The 21,265-nt window shown below is 45.0% G+C and overlaps 2 protein-coding genes across 2 annotated transcripts; one reads left to right on the forward strand and one right to left on the reverse strand.

Annotated features, from left to right (window-relative positions):
- Positions 1–846: 846 nt before the first annotated feature.
- Positions 847–5,362, reverse strand: LOC135368134 (STING ER exit protein-like). The gene is made up of 7 exons (XM_064601242.1): positions 5,002–5,362; positions 4,831–4,945; positions 3,383–3,424; positions 3,170–3,305; positions 1,671–1,760; positions 1,507–1,599; positions 847–1,437 (listed from the first exon to the last, which is right to left on the reverse strand). Exons 1-7 carry the CDS (start codon positions 5,120–5,122, stop codon positions 1,375–1,377), a joined length of 660 nt encoding a protein of 219 aa, XP_064457312.1. The 5' UTR covers positions 5,123–5,362; the 3' UTR covers positions 847–1,374.
- Positions 5,363–5,967: 605 nt separating this feature from the next.
- LOC135368135 (general transcription factor IIH subunit 4-like) lies at positions 5,968–20,440 on the forward strand. Its single transcript, XM_064601243.1, has 14 exons — positions 5,968–6,277; positions 6,457–6,561; positions 6,638–6,769; positions 9,291–9,384; positions 9,452–9,543; positions 9,610–9,724; positions 9,790–9,858; positions 11,499–11,582; positions 11,653–11,785; positions 11,870–11,921; positions 14,442–14,520; positions 15,228–15,275; positions 16,533–16,673; positions 20,265–20,440. Exons 1-14 carry the CDS (start codon positions 6,129–6,131, stop codon positions 20,373–20,375), a joined length of 1,404 nt encoding a protein of 467 aa, XP_064457313.1. The 5' UTR covers positions 5,968–6,128; the 3' UTR covers positions 20,376–20,440.
- Positions 20,441–21,265: the final 825 nt, after the last annotated feature.

A 21,265-nucleotide genomic window follows, 5' to 3' on the forward strand; every position in this document is an offset into this window, starting at 1 on the left:
CCGTTTGTACTGTGTGCCTGCTCACACCAAAAGTGAGTAACTTCTGAAGAAAGGAGAGTCAAACAGTGCAGAATGCCCTGGTGAGGTGCGACCCTTTTCCGGATAAGCAAATCGGAACGACCTACGTCCTGGAAGATTGATCCCATATTTAAACGTAAGCAAATTCCGCATAACTGAAAGAATCTAATGGTAGCAGGATCATTCCCGGTAATGTGGTCCGGATTACGAGTTTTCCAGATATCTGAACTCTGTACAAGCAAGACTTGAACGTATTCCAATCGGCTGGAGAGTTGACAGCACTAACACCTTAGAAATGAACACCTCGCAGGCTTTGAGAGAGCCCAAAGCATGGTTGTTGCCCCACTGCACAGTAGCGCCTTGTTCGCAAAGCCCGACAATGTGCTCCCATCCAGACTGCACGCACGCACGCACGGCTCAGTGTAGTACATCGAACGCAAAAAAAAATTTCTCACGGTCATAAAAAAGCACCTTTTTGCTTTTTTGACACATTTTATTTTGAGCTCCGCCCTACCATCTCTTGGCTGTTCTCAGTCGCCCACATCATTTCCGGAACTGGCCGAGAAAACGTTTAACAAATGCGCCGTGCCTTGCATTTCATGTTGCAAGATCTACTGGCTGCATCCCCTTCAAAACACGTTTTTTTCTCTTCAGATTCTCGTTCTTGCTTGCATATGATTCTGGCTGGTGGGTTAACTGTGGGAGATCACCTCCCTCCTTACCCCATACCCGTGGCAATTACCCTCTAAACTGGGACACCGCAACAAAATCACAAAGATTGCGACATAGCAGTAACCCTTACGGTGTCAGGAACATACATACGAAATATCGTGTTCACAAAGTGTGCATGTTTTATTCGCAGGAATTATTACGTAGTGAGCGCTTCCCCTCTGTGAAGCATGAGGGTGCGGAAAGCAACACTGCCGTCGTCATCCTGCATGGAATAATGCAAGCTTCATAGCAGACGACAATGCTGGGTGACGTCACAGTATCTTCCTCCGGGCGAACTACTGTGCACTTCGCATTCTGGTTTCGGTTTGGTATTGTCATCATTTACGAATTAATTACTCGCACAAAATGAATGCAAATTCGCTGTATTCAGTGTCAAGGGAGGGGTCCGTGTTCGGTATGATGCTCACATAATTTTTTTCAAATCCACGCGAGGTCTCCCTTTAATGCTGCCTTGTGAGTAAACAGACGCTTGGTCACGTCAAGCTTCCCTCCCCAGCGCAGGGACAACCCGTCAGCACTCTGTGTTGGAAGCATGTCCTTTACAGTGTATCCTCTTTACAAAATACTCCTTAGCAGAGATGAGAAATGAAACATTATTATGTACAAGCATACAAATGTTGCCAATTATTTGTCTATAAGCGTGCCCCTGATGATCTTCTTCTTCGCTTCTTGTTCGGCATGGGCAGCCTAGACAGAAAAGAAAAAGACACGTTTCAGGGAAGGTTCCAGCTTCCTTTCACCCCACATTATCACCACCTGTTCCATAAGCTTGCGTTTGTTCATGCCTTTCCGTTCCAGCTGCTTCTCGATGATTCTCGCATTGTTCGCGTACGAGTCGGCAACTTCTCGCTGTGTTGGAAAGCGGAAAGTGTTCAGTCACACGTTCAACAGGATGCTACGAGTCTAAAGTGATTACTCACGGCCTCAATCTCTTCCTCCTCTTCATCGATGGTGGAAACAGTGACAGAACTGAATTTTCCCATGTTCTTTGTGTGCTTTGTAACCATAATCTATAACAAGCAGAAAACATTTTATGAGACTCCGTACTTCTGGTTCTTCGTGAAAGCTGTCACTATCTCGATTCTTTTCTTTGTCAACTTCTGCTCTATTTAGCAAATCATGCATGAAAGCGCAACAATCAGTCTTAGACCTGCCGTAGTAAGAAGCACTGCACCTGCCTTAACCCTATTTGCCGTGCTAACAAATGGAGAACGTCTTTGTTTCACACTTTGAACAGTTCACAATCTCTCACGCCATCACTTCTGCTGCTACGCAGTGAGCTCCTTAGTGTTCCATATTTGCTCGATACAAGTGGTCAATGTGCAAACGTCTGCTTTCTGTCATAAAGCAATTCCAGCCTGCAGAGGGGAACTGGGATAAAAAAAAAGTGCCAGCCAGTGTTCTGCGGGAGAAGTGGCTTTACGGTGGCCTTTCGTGACCATGAGAGAAACGTGCTGATATGTGTGTCCTTGGGATTCAAAGAAATGCTTTTTGCTTATATTTATTTTTATTTATTTGGCAATATAGGAAGACATAGAAGTCGGAATGCTGACACAAGGTCTCAACCAGATCATAGCCTTCTAATTCTGACTTTTTCAGGTTTTCGCTGACAATTTCATGTTTAATAAATTCAGCGCAACGGCGAGCAACACAGTAAACAACATAAGTCTTGACGTTTCGGGTCCCATACGGGCCCCATCACTTCTGATGATGGGACCCGTATGGTACCCGAAACGTCAAGACTTATGTTGTTTACTGTGTTGCTTGCCGGTGCGCTGAATTTATTAAACATGACAATTTCAAGCAAACTGTCTGACCAAAACAAAAGGGAACTTGGTGTCTGCTCCTACACTTCCATACAGATCATTCATGAAACACACAGTCTATTTGGGTAATTTAGTAATACAAATAATTTAATGGATTCAAACAAACAAAATACATCTTTCTCCTTAGTGTCTTAGAGAGACAATTTTTTTTTTCCTGCAGTAAGGAGACCTTTTACTGTGCCTCATTTATGACCCCTGTCTTGTTAGTGAGGCTTCTCTACTTTTCTGCCTCTGAGCTTGTCGTATTAGTGAACTGCTACTCGCGTGTTAATGCGGTGTGGCCACTCCAATGCACCGATTGGCACTCGCAATTCGCTGCGTATGATCATGGCACTTGTCTGCGATTTTCCTCGACTTCACCTACTTTTTCACCTACCCTAACAATCCCCGGTTTTCCCAAGTTGATAGACACCAAGCTGACGTCGCCAGCGACATGCTCATCAAAAATGCCGAGCGATATGTCACCACCTTAAGTTTGCTCGCGTGGAGACTCGCCGTAGAGACGGAATGCGGAAGCGGAAGAGTCCGTGTATGCGGGACATGACCGCATCAACGCGAAGGAAATCGGACAAATTAAAAAAATATGACACCACCTTCTTGGGTTCAACTGCAGCTTGTAGCACCACACCACCCTTGAGTGGTCCTTCTCCCGCCCTGAACACCGAGCCTTTCACCACAAAGGTTACGGTGCTTTTGGTATCGTGTTGATAGAAGAGCAACATGCCGCATCTGTGAAATGACAGACACAAATGACACATATTAATACAGCATGCACACGACTACGACGGCGACCATCAGTAACTCACTTCTTGCATTTCTTCCTGTATTGACGCTCAATGCCTTCTTGCCTGGGAAGAGAAATGCTGAGTGAGAAAGGGATGCCCGAAGGCTGCTTGAAAGTGACCGTGTTTACATGGACAGATATGTCGCCTGAAGGCCCCAGTCGAGTGATCGTTAAAGGGGGTTGGGACACTTTCCCTGTGTATTCACGCGAGCGACATCCTTTCAGAAGATTCTAGTGGAAGAAATAGCAAACGCACTGCTTACAGAGACGAGGTTCCGCCCCGTGTTATGTGAGCATTAACACGGTGCGGAACATTGGGAGTGGCGTTCTGCGCACTTAGCAGACGACGCCGTCAGTGCCGTTCTTGCCGTCTGCTACTGAATATCTTGTGACTGCGTTGCAGGATATTCCCCACAAGCACTGTCCGTGAACACTGTATCCTGAGTGCTCGCGCTTAGAAAGCTATGACATTTTTCGCGTCTTCCGCTTCTGCGGGGAAATGTGGCTCGTGTGAATACACAGTCAATACACAGTAGTGAAATACAAGCTCCCAAACATAAGCCACATAAGCTTCAGTTTTGCAGTGCGCGGTTCCTCTAACTGCTGTGAAACATTCAATGCAGGTTCACAATGGTGCAAAGAACCGTACTTCTACTAAGACAGTCGACTGACCCCCTCGACTAAAGCACTGCACTCACCTTCGAATTGTAACCCTGAAATTTAGATAACGTTACACACGATTTTGCCATCGCATAAGTTGTTTTACTTTTCGGATACTTTTGGTGCCTTTCTGTAAGCCGTTCTTTTTGTAAACAGCTATTCCACTTCTCCCTCCGGCTGTTTCAGCATCCCACTTTTTACCTAATCTTGCTTGTAATCTTTTGGACATACTGCTGCCTTCTGCCAGCTATTCCTCCTCTTCCACCTGTTCTATTTTGAATCTGAGGCAAAGGCACCCGACAGCGGCGGATGGCAAGTGGCTGGAATCCATCGCGGCAACCATGTTTCAGCATCGTTGAGGCGTCATACCGGGTACTCTCTATTATTTGAATCCACCCTCTTTTTTAAATTTGTTTTGAAACAAGCACATACCATGAAGAAGACCGAGAGACACGGACACAGAAGACGTCACACGTGTGTCGCCTTCTGTCCATGACTTGAAAACCCGAGACGAGGTAGGGACGAAAACAGACATACACAGACACGGTCTCAAACTCAGCTGCCTGCCTCTATCGTCTTCTGTGCCCGTGTCTCTCGGTTTTCTTCGTGGATCTATCCCAGCTAGCCTGCACCCTTTCCCTTGTAACAAGCAAGTACTGCGTGATATAAATCACTGAATTTGATTAATTAAAGAGAAACAAGTTTGTCACTCTAGCATATGTTATGGTCCGTACGTCTGTACGGATCCGTAGGATCGGACGTATATCCGTTCCGTTACGTACGGATATACGGAAACGGTCACAAGCTTACCGTTTGATGTAAGTGGTCTCATCTGCATTATATGAAAGCTTGTGAGCGTGCTTTGCTCCGTCTATCACGCGTGCCCCATCTCTTGGACGCAGAGGTAGCTTCTCGATGGCACAATCTACAAATCGGAAACTAATTAAACTTACGCTCAGCGGTTCATGGCACTATACTGACCTAAAATCATAGCCATACTACCGCACAAGCAATAGTACACGTTCAGAGGTTTTTCCTCGCTGTATTCTTCTTGGTCTTTTGTGTCGGAGCATACGATGCTTCTAGACACAACTTTTGGCATGGTGATACCTGTCTATCGAGTCACAACAGCGGTAAACTGTAAGCAGTAAATGGTGCACCGTTGTCTTTCTCCAATGGAAGCAAGCGATCCTGTGTTGACAGGACAGCAGGGTGTCAGTTGGATCATAGGATTTCTCACGAGTGTGTGGTGTGACCACTGACCAGTCACTGTTTTTATATTCGACAACACAACATCGGGATTCACGCCAATTAACGCATTCACGAAGTCTGCACTGATGCGCATGCGCAGGGTTGTTGGGGTTGCCAGAGGCAAATGTCGGACGTAGCCAAAAGCAGCCAAAAGGTCATGATACTTACCTTTTCTTATCTCCCCCTTCCGCAACAGAGGTCACGAAGACACCGCAGAGAAAAGAAAGACGTAAATGCACACTCTCGACAGACAGGACTTGGACAAGATTCCCGACGCTTTTCCGCCTACTTGTGTACTTGTGCTGTTGTCATCTATCACTTGTCTAAAAGCCACACATATCCTTCAAAGCGGCGCGCGCGCGTGTGTGTGTGCGTGCACGACCTACTAGATTATAACGACCATGTCACAATCAGCAAACCCTATGAGGTGCCTGTCCGCACGATCCGCCAGGGGCGCTACTGACGCACCCTGGCAGACTGGCGCACGATTGGACGATGGAAATTTGAATTTTGAACTCGCAGAAGCGTATGTACGACAACCGTAGCAGACGACAGCGATAGCTCCTATGAAAACGCGTAGAATGATGATAATAATCAACCTCAGAATTAAACATCTGTGGAAGTCCATAGCTTGTACAGAAATACTAAGGTAAGCTGAAGTACAAAGTATTGTAGAAGTTGAGGAAGCAATAACAAGGACGATCAGAAGCGCCACCGCTGCCTTCCAAAAATGCGGCGCATGGGAGGGGTGCGCCTGACGTGGTCGTTATAATCTAGTAGGTCGTGTGTGCGTGTGTCTGTGTCGTTCAGTGGTTCAGTTCAGATCCAGGGTCCAGTGATGGCGGTTTGAAACCGAAATGACAGCAATGACAGCGGCAACGAGCGCGAGTTTTACTGTTTCTAAAACATTACGATGTCAAGATCTGCACAGTTATTTGAAAACCTTACCTCCCGCGACGTTAGAGAAGCTCTATGCTCATCCTGCAACATGCTTAGCAGTGTTTCGGTGAGATTATCCACAGTGTTCAGTTACATACACTGGTGATTGCCACAAATTCGGCTCGCGCAAATATACGTTTAAAAGGAATGTATAGCTCGTTGCTTCCTTGTACCCTTCCGAGCCTCTTTCGAAAATGCGTCGGCCGAGAAAGTTAGCTATTTTTTCAGAGACTGTTCTTCCGACAGGGAAGTTCCAGCCATGGGCCGGCACTACATCATGCGTCTGTTATTCGTAGAGCAAGCCGTACCGCAAGCAGTTGTGTCATCCTGGAACGAGCAGAAATACGTCAAGTACGTGTCATTGATCCGTACTGTGGATTCATGGGAAGTCATTTTCTAATGTTAGGTGGTCACGGTAAATTTATAGGGAACACCTGGAGTGCTTGGATTCGTTGTCAGCTCTCCACCTGTGGAGTGAGACGAGCCTACCAGGCGGCCTACCTGGATGGACGCTAAGCCCAACATTCAGAGCCAACATCCGCATTGCACTACTTGGAGGGTAAAAAGAAGTGCACTTTGCATCACACTAATGCTCCGACTTCTAACCAATCCTCTGTTATACTATGGCCTCGTTCCCATAAGTGTTCAACTGGCGGCCAGCGAGGAAATCAGTGTCGAGCTCTTCGGGGTGGTCAAGTGTTTGCCCACTTGCTGCCACACACACGCACAAAAAAAAATGCTCCTCTGAGCCTTTCCTGAATGAGAACCTCGTGCCACACCCGTATCAATGCTTACTTAGAAAGGAAGAGTGGTGCTCACTAAGGCAACTGGACACCCTCCTGTCCTTCGAATGCACTGCGCGGTAGATGACGTCCATTGTTGCGGCTCACGGAGGATGGACAAATTTTGCATGGAGCCTAGCCGAACAAATAATTAAATAAAAGCTCGTAGCGGTTTGAAACATGCTTTACGACTATCGCTCTTCCGTAACTTCAAGGACTGAAAGAACAAAAGCCAATCAAAAGAGTGAAAGAAGGAGCTGTTTGGTTAGTGTGCATGTTGCCGTGAAATGTTTGTTGAAAGCATACGCTTTTTCCAGGCACGCTCAACAGCCTCTTGAAATCACATACAAACATAGAATTTTTAAAAAATTTGCCTACATCAACAAAACACAGGAACAGTAAGCGAGCGAGCTGGTGTGTAACTGAAGAGGGTAGCATGATTATTTGAGCCTGAGGGGTGGGACGAAAAGAAAAAGGCCGACACAGACTCTGGCCCTGTTTTGTGTAGTCTTCGTCCTTATCACGCTGTTCAGACTCGAGGAATCGCACTACCTTCTCGAGTGAAATTAGAGCTAAATCAAAGTTCCCTAGCAACCTGAAGCATCAAATTATCATCATTGTATGCGTGGCAAAATACTTGGCGGCAAATGATTGTTTGCGGGCCTCCACAGTGTTTTTCTACGATAAGTGCTGATATATGATATGGTATATGGATGATATGATATATGGATGACACGAGGCTGCCATTCAGGAAAGTCCCACCATAGCAGTTCCTTGTGTCTGTGAGCTTGGCACTTGCTGTGGAATCTCAAAACGTGACTGTAAATGCAGCAGCTTTGGGAAAAGTTACTCGAAAAAGCATTGTTGGCGGTAGCTCGTTACTGTAAATAAGCTACTTCTTGGTAGCTTTTAACTTAACGTGTTGCTTTGGAGCCACAATATCAAGATTGGAAATAAGGAGAAACAGGTGAAGAACCATAGAATATATATTTGGTAACTTGTAACATGTAACTAGTCACTTTACCAAAGTAGCTTAAGAACATCAGGTTTATTTTCATAATGTGTAACTTAGTGACTGTGAATGTGAGTGACTTAATTTTGCACAGTAGCTTAGCTGGTAATGAGCCCTTTTCTTCAAGTAAGTTTTCCATCCCTGGTAAAAAGTAGCTCAGTTACAAATACTGTTGCTACACAAAAATGTAACTAAGTAGCAGATACAGTGACTCCAAGCAAATATAGTAGGTAGTTAAGTTACAAAGTAACATGGTTGCTTCAAAGTTACTTTCTGCATGGTCGAGTTCCCACGTCCAGCAACTTCTATTCCAAGTTCTGCACTAAATGTACATGTATGGTACCTGAGCAATTGCTCTTGCACAAAAGTTTGCACCAGTAAGTTTGTTCTACAATATTGCAAAAAAATGTCCCTACCCGTGCTGACCAACCGCTTAACTGCTGCAGAATACCAGATGCCCTGACTTGCCAAGCTGTAAAAAAAAAAAAAAAAACGCTTTTTCCTGGTACCCATGCAAATCGGTTGATATGGAGTTCCATCTAGTTATACTTGCCAAAATTTTTATCACAGAAAAAGTTACTTCTGGACCTGATATAAAAATCTAATAAAAGAAAAGTACTGTGCTTCGCTTCCACTTTTCAAATTGTTCAGTTACCAAAGCCACATCGAGGCCTTCGAAGACGAAGTAGTCATTGTCGCGACACGCAGTTGTTCCTCAACAGTGGTGCTTCCTTTCCAAGTGCGTATTCGTTCCTTCACACCTATAGATATTTACGTGAGCCAGGAATGCCGATCATCAACGGGTAGTGAGAGGAAATAGAAAATAGTTTCTGAAAGTATCGAGAAAAACGTGGGACTTTAAAGGAAATTTGTTATATTTAGCTAGTTACTTAAAAGCTACTGTCTGAAGGACAGGAGTTAGCTACTAGTTACTTGTAACTAAGTTACTTTCCAAGACTGGATATAAATAAAAAAAATAACACAGTAGAAGGGTGCAAGCTAGCCGATGTAAAATTAAGGAGATTAGCGATTCCTCGAGTCCAAGAGGGAATGGGATGGGAAAGATGAGAAATGCATAAACTCCAAAACCAGCAATAACGCTGTTTGGAGCAAACTGCACTACACCAGGGGGAGAAAAGTTCTGTAAGAAGAAATATAGGACAGAATACTAGACCCCTGCCCGATCTCCGTGCACGATGGCGCCGAGGCCCCCCGCAGCCCAAGTTCACGATAGACGGCCACCTTCCAATACCCCTGCCATGAAGTACGGTCTCTTTGCAATGCAGTGGCCAACCCTGGTCTGTGTACAGTGCCCTCGAGAAAGATAAACACGTCAGGGATGCCAACTTCTTGGACCAGTACGCCCTGGAGCGGTGGGAGGTAACAATCTTAACATATGACTCCGGTAGGATTGGTGAGAAAGTGTGATTTACGTTTTTTTTTTTAGTGTGTCCTGCACTTCATGGTGGGTTGCCACTCGAAAGAAGGCATCAGCGCGGACGCGGTGCGCATCCTTCTACACGCCGGTCTCATGAAATTGTAAGATGTTCTCCGCCGAAGCCTGAGCGCGAGTCTCTACATCTCTTTCTGGTCGCTATCCAACAGGGACGACACAGAAGGGAGCTCCCCGCTGATAACTACGGAAGGCTTTCAGTTTCTCCTCATGGATACGGCGTCCCAGGTTTGGTATTTCGTACTCCAGTATCTAGGCACCATACAGGTGAGTTGGCACCAGTTGCAAAGAGAGAGCAAAGAGACGGAATACGTGTTTTGTGCGGATTTCAGTCTCGTGGCATGGACCTGGTGGAGTGCCTTACTTTCCTCTTCCAGCTCAGTTTCCTCACCCTGGGAAGGGTAAGACACTTGTGTTTTCAGGCATTTTACTTTTACAGTAAGTAGAGTGAAATGGGGTGATACGGGGCACAAAAGCAGATTTTTGCGTGGAAAATGAAAGGTGAGCGCTTCCCTACTTCAGCTGAATACGAGGCGCTCAGCAGCTTTGGTGAATGCGTAACATTCAGCGTTCTCCCGTGCCCACATTCATCGCTGAATTTGTACTGCGGAATTTGGGATTGAAAGGATGTCTGTGCGTATGGAGTGTTTTTTGTTGTCCTGCCAGAGTTGCGCTAGGAGCAATGCTTCTTCAGAGCCTGCAACGACTGACTAGCAGACGACAACTGCGTAGCAGACCACATTTCTCTGAACTAGCCGGCGAGCGCTCACAGTATGACGTCTGCACAAGGTCGGAAGATGGTAGTGATCTCCACTACTGTCGTGCACGGTCGCATTTTGTGACACATTAAATTCCATTCCCGCGATAATTACAACTCTGTGGGATGAACGACTTCTCATGGTGCATTTTACTGGCCTGCTTAACAGTTTCACAAAAAGGAAACATGGTGTTGAAAACAACTTCTGGACTTTTCTAATGATTATCTTAAAGAGGCACCAAAATGCAAAAACAAGTTACTTCATATTACGTTACACGCTATGTTAACATCGTACTTGATATCATAATTCAAAACTTTGATTCAGTTATGAAGCTACAATCAAAATTATACCGGACTCTCTCTTGCTTCGATGCTAAGCAATAAACGTCGTTTCAGTCTGTGCATCGTTGGTTTTAGTGCACGAGTGCGACATGTTATGGATAGAGCCAGAAGTTTTAGGGTTTTACCCGATTCGTCCCCGAATTTGCACCCCGAATTGAAGGCTGACCCTTTAGGGTGAAACCCGATGTTTACCCGGCAAATTCCCCTCACTGGGACGTCTGTAGGAATGCACTAAGATCCTTGTTTGGCAGCAAGTGCAGTTACATCACTGTTTGTACCGAGCCAGTACAGTTAGTTCGAGTAACTGAACCCGATTTCTCCCCGAATTTAGCATACTGGATGTTTTTCCACCCGAATTTGCACAAATTTAGAGCACATATTTATTTACCCGATTTTTACCACCTGAATTTAGAACAAAACATTTCCCGAAAACTTCAGGCTCTAGTTATGAAGCAGTCCCAGTGAAAAACATAGTGCACGTTCGAAGATAAATGTTGTCAGTGGAACATTCGCGAGAACTGTTGTGGGTTACAATTCAGTGAATCGGTATTGGAAACACGTGGCCACAACAGGCATGCACGCGCTTCTCCTGCTATCTCATTGGATGCCGCCAACTGTGCCTCCTGGCGATCCCATTCGTTGCCGCCAAAGACGGCTGCGTTTTTATTGCGTTTGTGTTCTAAACGGTAGCGTTGTGTGAACTAATTTTGTTTGAATTGTACTGATTGAAATGCAGACTTTCATTTGGGAGCAAGTTGTTTTTGCGTTTTAGTGCCCCTTTAATGAAAGATTTCAGACAAAAAAATAGAACAGTCGGCGGGGGGTTGCAACGAAGTAGGATACTCGAGGTACGAGACAGGGCAACAAAAAGACAAGGCTGTGACACCTTGGGTACATTTTATACCTGCCTTGCGTGTGATTGGCGGAACGTTTCTCCTACAGGATTACAGTACAGAAGGCATGTCGGAGTCTTTGCTACTGTTTCTTCAACATCTGCGGGAGTTTGGTCTCGTATACCAGCGAAAAGTGAGCGAGGATTGTCTCTTCTGTCCTCGAGTGTTTGTCCGCGACGACTAAATCCGTCTGTTTGTTCCAGCGCCGTTCGGGCAGGTTTTATCCAACGCGTTTGGCCATTAACCTCGCATCGGGTTTGAAAAATGCGAGACTTAACACCGCCGATTCAGGATACATCGTGGTCGAAACAAATTACCGCGTATATGCTTATACTTGTGAGTAGCGCATGCTTTTTGTAGTAACTGGTTATGAAGTCGTGGTGTATAAGTCTATTGAACGTGGGATACCATACTATGTAGGTTCACAGCTGCAAGTTGCTCTTCTTGGACTCTTCTGTGAAATGATGTACAGGTTAGTAAAAAATATATTTTATCTTAATTCACGCGCAAATAAGAAAGTATTTTACGTGTTGCCACGTCCGGATGGCTGCTCTGTTGCTTTGAAGCCTTCTACAAGATATCCTGAACTGGTCAGCATTAGGTTGCCTTGCCACCTGTTCGGGGTTTCAGTTATGTTCAATGATTTGTGAACCCATGCCATATACAAGGTGGTCCACCAACCATGATAGAAATTCATAGTAAACAATATAGGCCACCAAGAGACTGTTTGTTGTCGAGGGATTTTTTTCCGCCAATAACTTTTGCCGCATATTGGTAACATTTTTATTTCATTTCAGTTGACGGAAAGTTAATTCCTTGAATTGAACTCTGAAATTTTCCAAGGCAGCCTAACATCTTCTTTGCAGAAATGGGTTCCCCGAGGTTATTTTACTCAGTATAGCACACAATCCCACTCGTAACGCATTGGCAATTCCCGAAAATAAATTTCCCGAAACTCTGTGGAAATGAGCCCTTGGCTCCGCCTGTTTTTTGACGGCTCGTAGTTTGAGTGCAAAGCTGTGAAGAAAGGAGGTTACCTTGACACGCTACATGACCGGGGAAGGGTTACAAGCCTTACCCATGGAACAAACACGCGCAGTGAGCGCAGGAATCAGAGCTATGTTATCAAAAAAGGAGGTAACCCGAGGGCTTGTAACTTTTAGTTTCCCTAATCAAAAACATGTGATCGACAAAGGTCATCAACAGGTGGTGCAGTTCAGCTAGGCAACCTGACCTGAATAATTTTCAGTTATTCCCGATACTGAAGTCTGTATTGCTCAGATATTACACAATGTTGCCAAGCTGTGCCACCTGTGGGAACGGTTATTTAGCGGAGTGTTTCATCAGGACGAATCCTCGAATCCGTGTGTCGAAGAACAATTTTTAAATGACTGTGGTCAATGTCCCATCAGTTTTCTCAGAATGAAGATCTGGAATGATTCATATCTGGGGTGCATGCAGAATCCACAAGAAAGAAAGAATAAAAAACATTATGTTGTTATCACATCAACTAGCAACTAATGCAACTAAACAGCAACTAACAACAGCTCGCTAGATCGACCCAGTCAATTCATTGGAACAAGAAACTAAAAGTACTGAGTACGTTTTTGGCAGTATCTGTAACTGTATCGGTGTATTTTCCAGAGTTCGAGGTAACTCGTTACTGTAACTAAGTTCCTCTTTTGGTAACTTGTAACTTGACATCTTGGTTGACTTAACTCGGTACTTTTGCACCGTGGTAAGTTTGATGGAAACTCGTTCCTTTTTCAGGTAACTTTGCCAAAGTAACTTAAGTTAAGTTCCAAGTTACTTTTCACTTGCTTTTCACTCACATCCACGTATTTTCTTGCTCTCTCTCCGGTTCCTTCATGGCTTTTTTTGCCGTAAAACGTTATATTCAATCAATGACAGTATTTTATTCAGGAAGTAAGAACTGCTGCCATTGAAATGAAGCTGAACCATTGTGCGCCCACAGGGAGTAAGATGCAAAGCGTTCGAATAGACCTCTACCAGAGAAACGTCATCATGACATTGGTAGACAGACTGAAACCAAAACAAATCGGAACGAGAGGGCTGGGTTCCACGAACGGGCACTTCTTCGCTGCCTCCCATGGAAAGAAAAGCAGGACCGAGGGTCGCGTCTCTTTAAAGGACCATATCGTAATCCCCTCAAGACCGTGGCTTTCGGGTGCGACCTTGTTGACCTCTAGCTCCAGGCGTAGTTCAATTCTACCAAATTTGTGACGCTGTCGAACACTATGACGTCATTTGTTTACAAACAGGGAGAGGACTATAGTTGCACATAAACGAAAATGATCTAAGCATGTTGCACTCCTCCGCAGGCAACTCAATGTCTAACTCAACTGCTCACGCGCACTGCACCTCCGTAATGCTATTTTGTGTCTGAAGTAACTTGGAGGTAACTCGTCCTTTTTTTTTTAAGTAACTCAGTAACTGTGAGTTACATTTCAGGCTGAAGAACTTCGTTGTTAACTTAGTTATATTTTGCACACGGTAAATTAACTTGTAACGAGGTAACACGGTAACCTAACGAGTTCTTTTTGACAGGTAACTTCTCAATCTATGGTATTTTTTCCCACATCGTATATGGAGCTGTATCTCTGATAAACTCATTTGCTTGTAACGGTAACTCAAATACTTTTTAAAAGTGACTAACGACCCTGATCGGCATTACAAACAACTCCGAGGAATGCGTATGAAGGGGCGCCTGTTTATATTTTATTATTCTGGGAAGGTTGTGTCAAAATTACAAGTTACACCCAACATACTCACTGGAGTTGTTGCAGTACAGTATTGCACGCTTAATATGGGCATGCACCTCTGGGCAAAACAATGCCTTCTGTAAAACTTCATTGTCATTATTGTTTTTGTTATTGAAAAACAAATTTTTACTTCTTACAGATGCTTTGGATTTTCTTGTGTCTTATACACCACCTGGCTTGCATTCTCTAAATACATCTCATACTTGCAGGTTTCCAAACCTCGTGGTTGGCGTGATCACCCGCGAAAGTGTTCGGCAGGCGCTACGGAGTGGCATCACAGCGCAACAGGTATTTGAACACGGTGTTGCTGGATTAGACTTAGACTGCAGATCTGGGGCCCTATTGTTGTCAAAGTGATCAGCCTGGATTACTACGGGTTTTGCCTGTCGTTAGCCCGTTTTAGGTCGTTACGTAAAGAAGGTGTGACGAACAGAGGTGAATGCCATGTGCCCTCAACCAGTGGTCAAGCACTTGATCCTTCTTGTTTTTATCATGAAGATTGTAGGATCAAGAGTCTGATTATTGGTGGTGATGAAGATGAGACCTGCTTGCCGTGGCCACACTGGAAGTGGGCAGTGTCACGACTAAAACACAGGGGGGGGAAAAAGAGTGTTTCAAGGGGATTGTGTCACTAGTTGCAGGTATTGCTCTAGTTGTTTACTTGCTTACAGCGTTCTGTCTTTGCCCTGGTGTCGGAGACCTGTCAAATAAATAATACGCTCTAACACGAGACATGCGTGGTAGAATTCCTAGTGGAAAATAAGGACCACAAAGCATTTTTGAATCCAGAAAACCAACTGACTATCTAACTGAATTGTTTTGGGGAACTTTCCCATGTCAGATTGGGTGGGCAGTGCCACCTTGATGTGTTCCACTCTAATCCGAGCTGTAGTTTTTGCACAGTGTTGCTGGCTTCCACAAAGTACTATTAATTGTACATATAATAGAATATCAAAGGTGCATACTGATTGCGTAGCACATTGATCCTGTTGCAGATCATCAACTTCTTGCAAATGCATGCACATACTGTGGCAAGGAAAGAGGTAAGAGCTTTTACTAGTCACCACCAGAGGTCGCCACTTGTGGCACTGCTTAGGGTTCCTCGATAGTTGTGCCCTCTAAAGGGCGCAACTGTTGAGGCACCCTACTCAGTGCTGTGCATGCCAAAGGGAGTCTAGCCAATTATGGAACCTGCTTATACCTGAGGTTCCACCCACTTTTTGAGGTATCTAGCCAGCCACAGGTCGAAATACAGTTGTCTATTATTACATCTATCCTGTACTTCTACCCTTATTTACTGGGTACCACCATATTGGAGAAACTCGATTGATTCAGATTGAAACCGATATCGCTGGCGACAGACCAAAACAACGGATTTTGTTGACACTTTTATCAACGCCATCTGCATGGAGAGAGGCATGTTGGGAAGGCTCGGAATTGCAGAAATGGTTGCTGGCAGAAGTGATTGGCCAGGAGAGCGGTACAACAACTCCTTCATAGCAGGTGACTGCCGTTATGAAAATTTGGTGTCATGGCAGCTCGCATGGAAAATGGTAACCAATGAACCTAAGTTTGATTGACAGGTCGAGCCTCCTTTTTAGGCTCCTCCTAATGGCCAGACTCCCTTTGGCATACACGGCACTGCTCATGCTCACTCACGCTCACTTGAGTGTCCCCGCCCAATTCTCGGATTGCTCACTCATGGATTGTTCCTACTGCCACATACGTGTTTTTTGTTTGTGTGTGTTTACAGTGGTTTCTAGCCCGGCTGAATCATTCTGACTACGTTAGCTGTCACATGAAATTTTAGCATCAGTTTTATGTAGTACTACTACTCTTACACTGAAATGAAAAGGATTGCAGCATCACAAAATCCAGTGGAGCGGGCACCATGATATCTTCTACTTTTGATAGGTCACAGAGTATCCGAGTTTTTGAAGCACTGCCTTACCCCCATCTTATTTTCTGGAATTTTCACCTCGCCTCAGTGTCTGCGAAGTGAGAACATCCTTGCCCTTGTCTGCCTACCTCTGGTAGCTATTAGTATACGACATATATTACTACTAAACTGCTTTCCGTCCCAGGAGTAAAAAGGTTTGCCGTGCGATATCTTTCACTGATACAGACCCTTTCCCGTGAATGTAACATTTGCGGATGTACTCGATACCCTCGCGGATGTGGATGTTGCCCATGGACGTGGAGACGGTGCCCGCCTGTTATCTATACTTACGTCTAATATAACCATGGTGACAAGCGTGTGAGGTGTACAGCATGAACAGCAGCATGATGGTGTATTTCAGGACCCCGTCGTACCTCCAACAATCCTGGACCAGCTTCGATTGTGGGAATTAGAGAGGGACCGTTTCACATTTACGGGAGGAGTCCTCTACAGCCAATTCATATCACAAGGGGACTTCCAAATGCTCCGAAACTATGCATCCGTAAGTTGTGCTACCCTTCACTCTGAAGTCTACACCCCCTGAATGTCATCCGTAATAATTTGGGCCGCCCTCGAGGTGAAGAGTTAAATGGGTTGCGACACATTCGATACATTGCACACTAGAGTACAGTCAAACCTTGGTTTGTGAACAGCAAAATTCATAAATCGAGGCCTTAAAGGGGTTGAGAAACCACATGCAACCCACTAAATGTATGATGTCGTTTTCCACGCTGTAGTCCACGGATCTGACGCGCAAAGTCTGACATTCCTCACTTGAGTGTTTCTTTTTTTTTTTTCTTTTTTTTACTGTTGGGTTTTAAAAATGGCAGCTATTTCAAGCCACCGTCAATGACGCCGCTGAACAGTGCCGAGAGACCTTGGCAGACGAACGGGAAATGTTCCCGAAGGTCTCCATACCGTTTTTTTTTTTTTTTTCTGTCCGTCTCCCTCCTTACAACCTCTTACGCTATCATGGAAACAGAAAATAATGTGCGTCCTTTCTCCAACATGAAGCTTCATCCCAAAAATGGTCGAGGGGGTTAAGAGCTGAGAGTGATGGAGGAGCTCACCCAACACCACCTAGATAGAGAAAGCCTCCGCATTGATTGCCTCCTCTCCCTCCTTCGCTACATGGACATTAAGAGTCAGGATTCGTCTGCTACTGCGATTCACCATTCTGCGAATTCAAGACCCCGCAAATGATTGTGGCTCACCTGGAACCTGCAGACGTAAATATTTAGACAAAAAGTGCAAGTCTCTTTTTCAGAAAATCAGTTTTCCCATTTAGTATGCGTCCAATCACAACTTGCAGACGACGGTGGTTTCAACAGCTGAAAGCCTGTTCGTGATTGACTACAGCTCTTGAAAACACGATCCTGATTGGCCGACTCTTTATTGTTACCTCAAGTCTATGAGCGTGCAGACTTTGTTTATCTAGGTGGTGTTGGCTTACCCAGCACGTGGCCTTCCGAATTCCACAGCTTCCTAACAGTGGATCGCAGAGACGTAGCATTTTTATGTACATGTTCAGTACACTTAGATCAATATTTACCAGGTGATTTGTTCAAATGTTTGGAAATGGTTTCTGAACCCCTTAAAATTGTTATAGAAGGGCCCAGTTGGTTTCTCAGCAAACTGTCCATAAAGCGAGGGAATTCACCGATCGAATGTTCATAGAAAGAGGGTCGACTGTACTGTGGGAAGAAGAAATAGTTTTCTATGTGTCGTACTCGGCAAGATATGAACCCTTGAATGTGCGTGCTCTTGAAGCTCTCTCACGAATCAGTGCTCTGTCCATTCCCATTGCTAGTTGTGTGCACATGACCTCACTTGCGTTTCCTCACTGGTGGAGATGTTTGCCGTATGAGTTTCCATATTTGTGGTGGAGGTTAGTTTCTGTTTCTAGAGTCTTGTGTTTTATTCCCAATTCACCGGAAAATGTGGTTCGAAGAAATATAACACTATGTGTTAGGGTGACTGCTGGGCCCATTACGTACATTTAATACAGCCTGATGTTCAACATTACACATCTTCTGAGAGAAAAGGCAATGCACTTTCATACGTTAATAGGTGGGTGCATGTTTGTGAAGCTAAGGCTGAGAGCAGGCGTCTTGAACGTAGGGTCGTCACCTTTCACCATGAAAGACCCCAGCCAAGTGGGTGAGGCCAAAAAGGAGAGGAGTTGGGCAAGGGAAAGAGGGAGGACAGGAGAGCATACAGAGAAGCACATTAGGAAAGAAAGCACTCGTTAAACAGTGTGCATGAGGATATACCACTTTATTTGTTTGTACATACAGGAGCCTAAAAAAGGCTATAGCAGGAGTCTGCGTACATTGTTGGTGAAGAGATAGGTTAGGATTATTAATTATCATTAACCATTAGGAAATATAGTTCCCTAACCATACCAGCAATAGAGTTCCGCTGAACAATCAAGTGAGGAAAGAAACTTTGCTTGAACACATCAATGAGCGAAGAGAAAAGTACAGTGTCCGACGGATGTGTACCACATGTTGATGAGGGCTGTACAAAACTAAAATAGGGGAATACGGAGTGTTGATATGATGAGCTGTGCAAATATTTGAAATTCCGAATATGAAACGAATGTCTGATGCTATTTGAATGCTATTCGGAACCACCCTAGTCTTAGGCGAAGCCCACTTTACACTGTTCACAATAGTCTGTCACTAAAGTTTACAACCTTCTGCTATTAAAGTCATTCGGAGTTACGTTCAGTAATCGATGGAAATACGTGCAGCTTCTAAAAAAAGGACAGGAAATTCACAGTGCAAACATAGAAATGAGGAGATTCATTGCAGCTTTGCCTCTATATAGCCACGCAGCAAATGTGAACCAGTAACTTGTAATCACACAAAGCAGGCTGCATGGAACATGTTGACTAACTGTCAATGCAGTTCATCCCACTAATGCAGTCTACCCAGTCTACCATACACAATACAGAGGGACCCTTCTCTCACGATACGTTATGCTGCATAAAAAGGCTCACAAGTTTGGGGCTGAACATAATCGAATAAGCGAAGTGCCACAAAATATTTTACCATTACCATGTGGTATTCGAAATTATTTGAATTGGGCCTTCTCTGATTATTCAAATTCAATTCGCCGTCTGAAGAAATTATTCGGATTCGATTCGCAGTGCAAGTGAAATATTCGTAAACTATTCGCAACAGAAATTTTGCTATTCGCGCAGCTCTATCGATATGCTCATGAAATAATTGGGCACAGATACAGCGCACAAAAGAGAACGAGACTCGGAAACTAGTCAGGTACCACTATCACAGCGTGCAGCTGGACCCATTCGATATTCCTTCGAGGGGCTTGGGGAATTTGCTGAGACTTCTCCATGAAAGACCTTATGCAATTAAGTACCATCTAAATGCTGCGAGTGTTGTCATGGAGAGGAAGGGGTTTGTGATTCCAGCTCGCCATTGTGCTACGAAACAACCTCAGGCTTATCACAAAGCGAGCCAATTAAGCCATAAATGTTAGCGCCCACAGTCCAGAACGGTAGCATATGTGTGCTATGGAAACTTTATGTCTCGATACCACGACCTACTAGATTATAACGACCATGTCATAATCAGCAACCCCTATGAGGAGCCCGTCCGCACGATCCGCTGGGGGTGCTACTCATCGGCACATGAGATTTGCATCACGATTGGACGATGGAAATTTGAATTCTGAACGCGCAGAAGCATATGTACGACTACCGTAGCAGACGACAGCAATAGCTCCCATGAAAACGCGTAGAATGATGATGATAATCAACCTCAGAATGAAACATCTGTGGAATATCCACCGCTTGTACAGAAATACTAAGGTATGCTGAAGTACAAAGTATTGTAGAAGTTGAGGAAGCAATAACTGGGACGATGACAAGCGCCACCGCTACCTTCCAAAAATGCGGCGCTGGGAAGGGGTGCCTATGACATGGTCGTTACAATCTAGCAGGTCGTGCTCGATACTGAGGGGCTTCATGTTATTCGTGGTTGTGCTACGGCAGAATATTTTGAATATCAGTACTTCGATATCTCTTGTTTTTACAAATAATTTATAAGACTCGCAAATTCTCTAGGACCTTGGAGTGCTGATATGGGACAACCCCAGCAAGAGAGTCATGGTCGTCAGTCGCAACGGACATGATGACGTGAAGCGCTTCTGGAAGAGGCATCGTCAGGACCATTGAACTTTGGTTGTGTAACTTATTTATGTGTAATGTATAATATGTAATATAGTACGTATATGACATTGTATGAGATCCGTAATGAATATATGACACACAATTTAGCCGCCTGCTCACAAAGTTCGCCACCACCATTTCCTGCTGCTAGTGTATATTTAAAGGAGCACAGAGGGCCATCCAAACAAATTTTAGGTTAAGACGTCTGATGAAAGAGTGTGTGCCATTTTACCGAATAGTGCGAAAGGTTTTGATGTGAGCATTTCCCAGAGAAAAAAAAACTGACCTCACCTTTAACTCACCATTCCGGGTATAACGAGGAGGAGAAGGTATGATGCCACGTCACCGATGACATTACAGGGGGAACTCGTTCTGGTTCGCCGGTTAGTGGGGTCAGCGCCACGTCCCTTTGCCGCCACAAACCAGTTTTGCCAGTTCTCCCGGAGAATTGGGGGTAGAAGGTGCGACTGAATCATGACCGAGCCAATAGCAATGCTTGTTCAGAACCCCGAAGAGCTGAGTAGCAGACGACAGCGGAGTAGCAGGCAACATTTCTCTGGACCAATCAGCGAGCGTGATACTTGTAGTGTAAGCGCAAGGTCTCAGGCAGATCACAGGCTGGTACAGGTTGGGACAAAAGTTTACGGAACACGCGAGCGACGTACTCTTTCTCCGGTGCGACACCCTAGCGGCTGCCGGAAGCGAGTGAGTTCACTGTTTCGGAGGGGTGGAAGGGTGCGCTGTTAGCGACACACAGCGGTAACTTGTACTTCCCAGGCACGCATAAGCGACACTGGAACCTGGAACCACCACTGTGTGTCGCTAACAGCGCATCCGTCCACCCCTTCGAAACAGTGGACTCACCCGATTCCGGCAGCCGCCAGGGTGTCGCACCG

The sequence above is a fragment of the Ornithodoros turicata genome, chromosome 9, assembly GCF_037126465.1.
Source record: "Ornithodoros turicata isolate Travis chromosome 9, ASM3712646v1, whole genome shotgun sequence".
Classification (NCBI taxonomy): Eukaryota; Metazoa; Arthropoda; class Arachnida; order Ixodida; family Argasidae; genus Ornithodoros; species Ornithodoros turicata.

Bases quoted from the DNA above. Each gene is read 5' to 3' on its own strand.
- LOC135368134 (XM_064601242.1), bottom strand. From the start codon at position 5,122: ATGCCAAAAGTTGTGTCTAGAAGCATCGTATGCTCCGACACAAAAGAC. The intron at 1,600-1,670 runs GTGAGTAATCAC...TTTCCAACACAG, and splicing joins AGGAGGAAGAGATTGAGGCC to CGAGAAGTTGCCGACTCGTA. The intron at 1,438-1,506 runs GTGGTGATAATG...TTTTCTGTCTAG, and splicing joins AACGCAAGCTTATGGAACAG to GCTGCCCATGCCGAACAAGA.
- LOC135368135 (XM_064601243.1), top strand. From the start codon at position 6,129: ATGACAGCAATGACAGCGGCAACGAGCGCGAGTTTTACTGTTTCTAAA. The intron at 9,725-9,789 runs GTGAGTTGGCAC...TGCGGATTTCAG, and splicing joins AGTATCTAGGCACCATACAG to TCTCGTGGCATGGACCTGGT. The intron at 9,859-11,498 runs GTAAGACACTTG...TTTCTCCTACAG, and splicing joins GTTTCCTCACCCTGGGAAGG to GATTACAGTACAGAAGGCAT.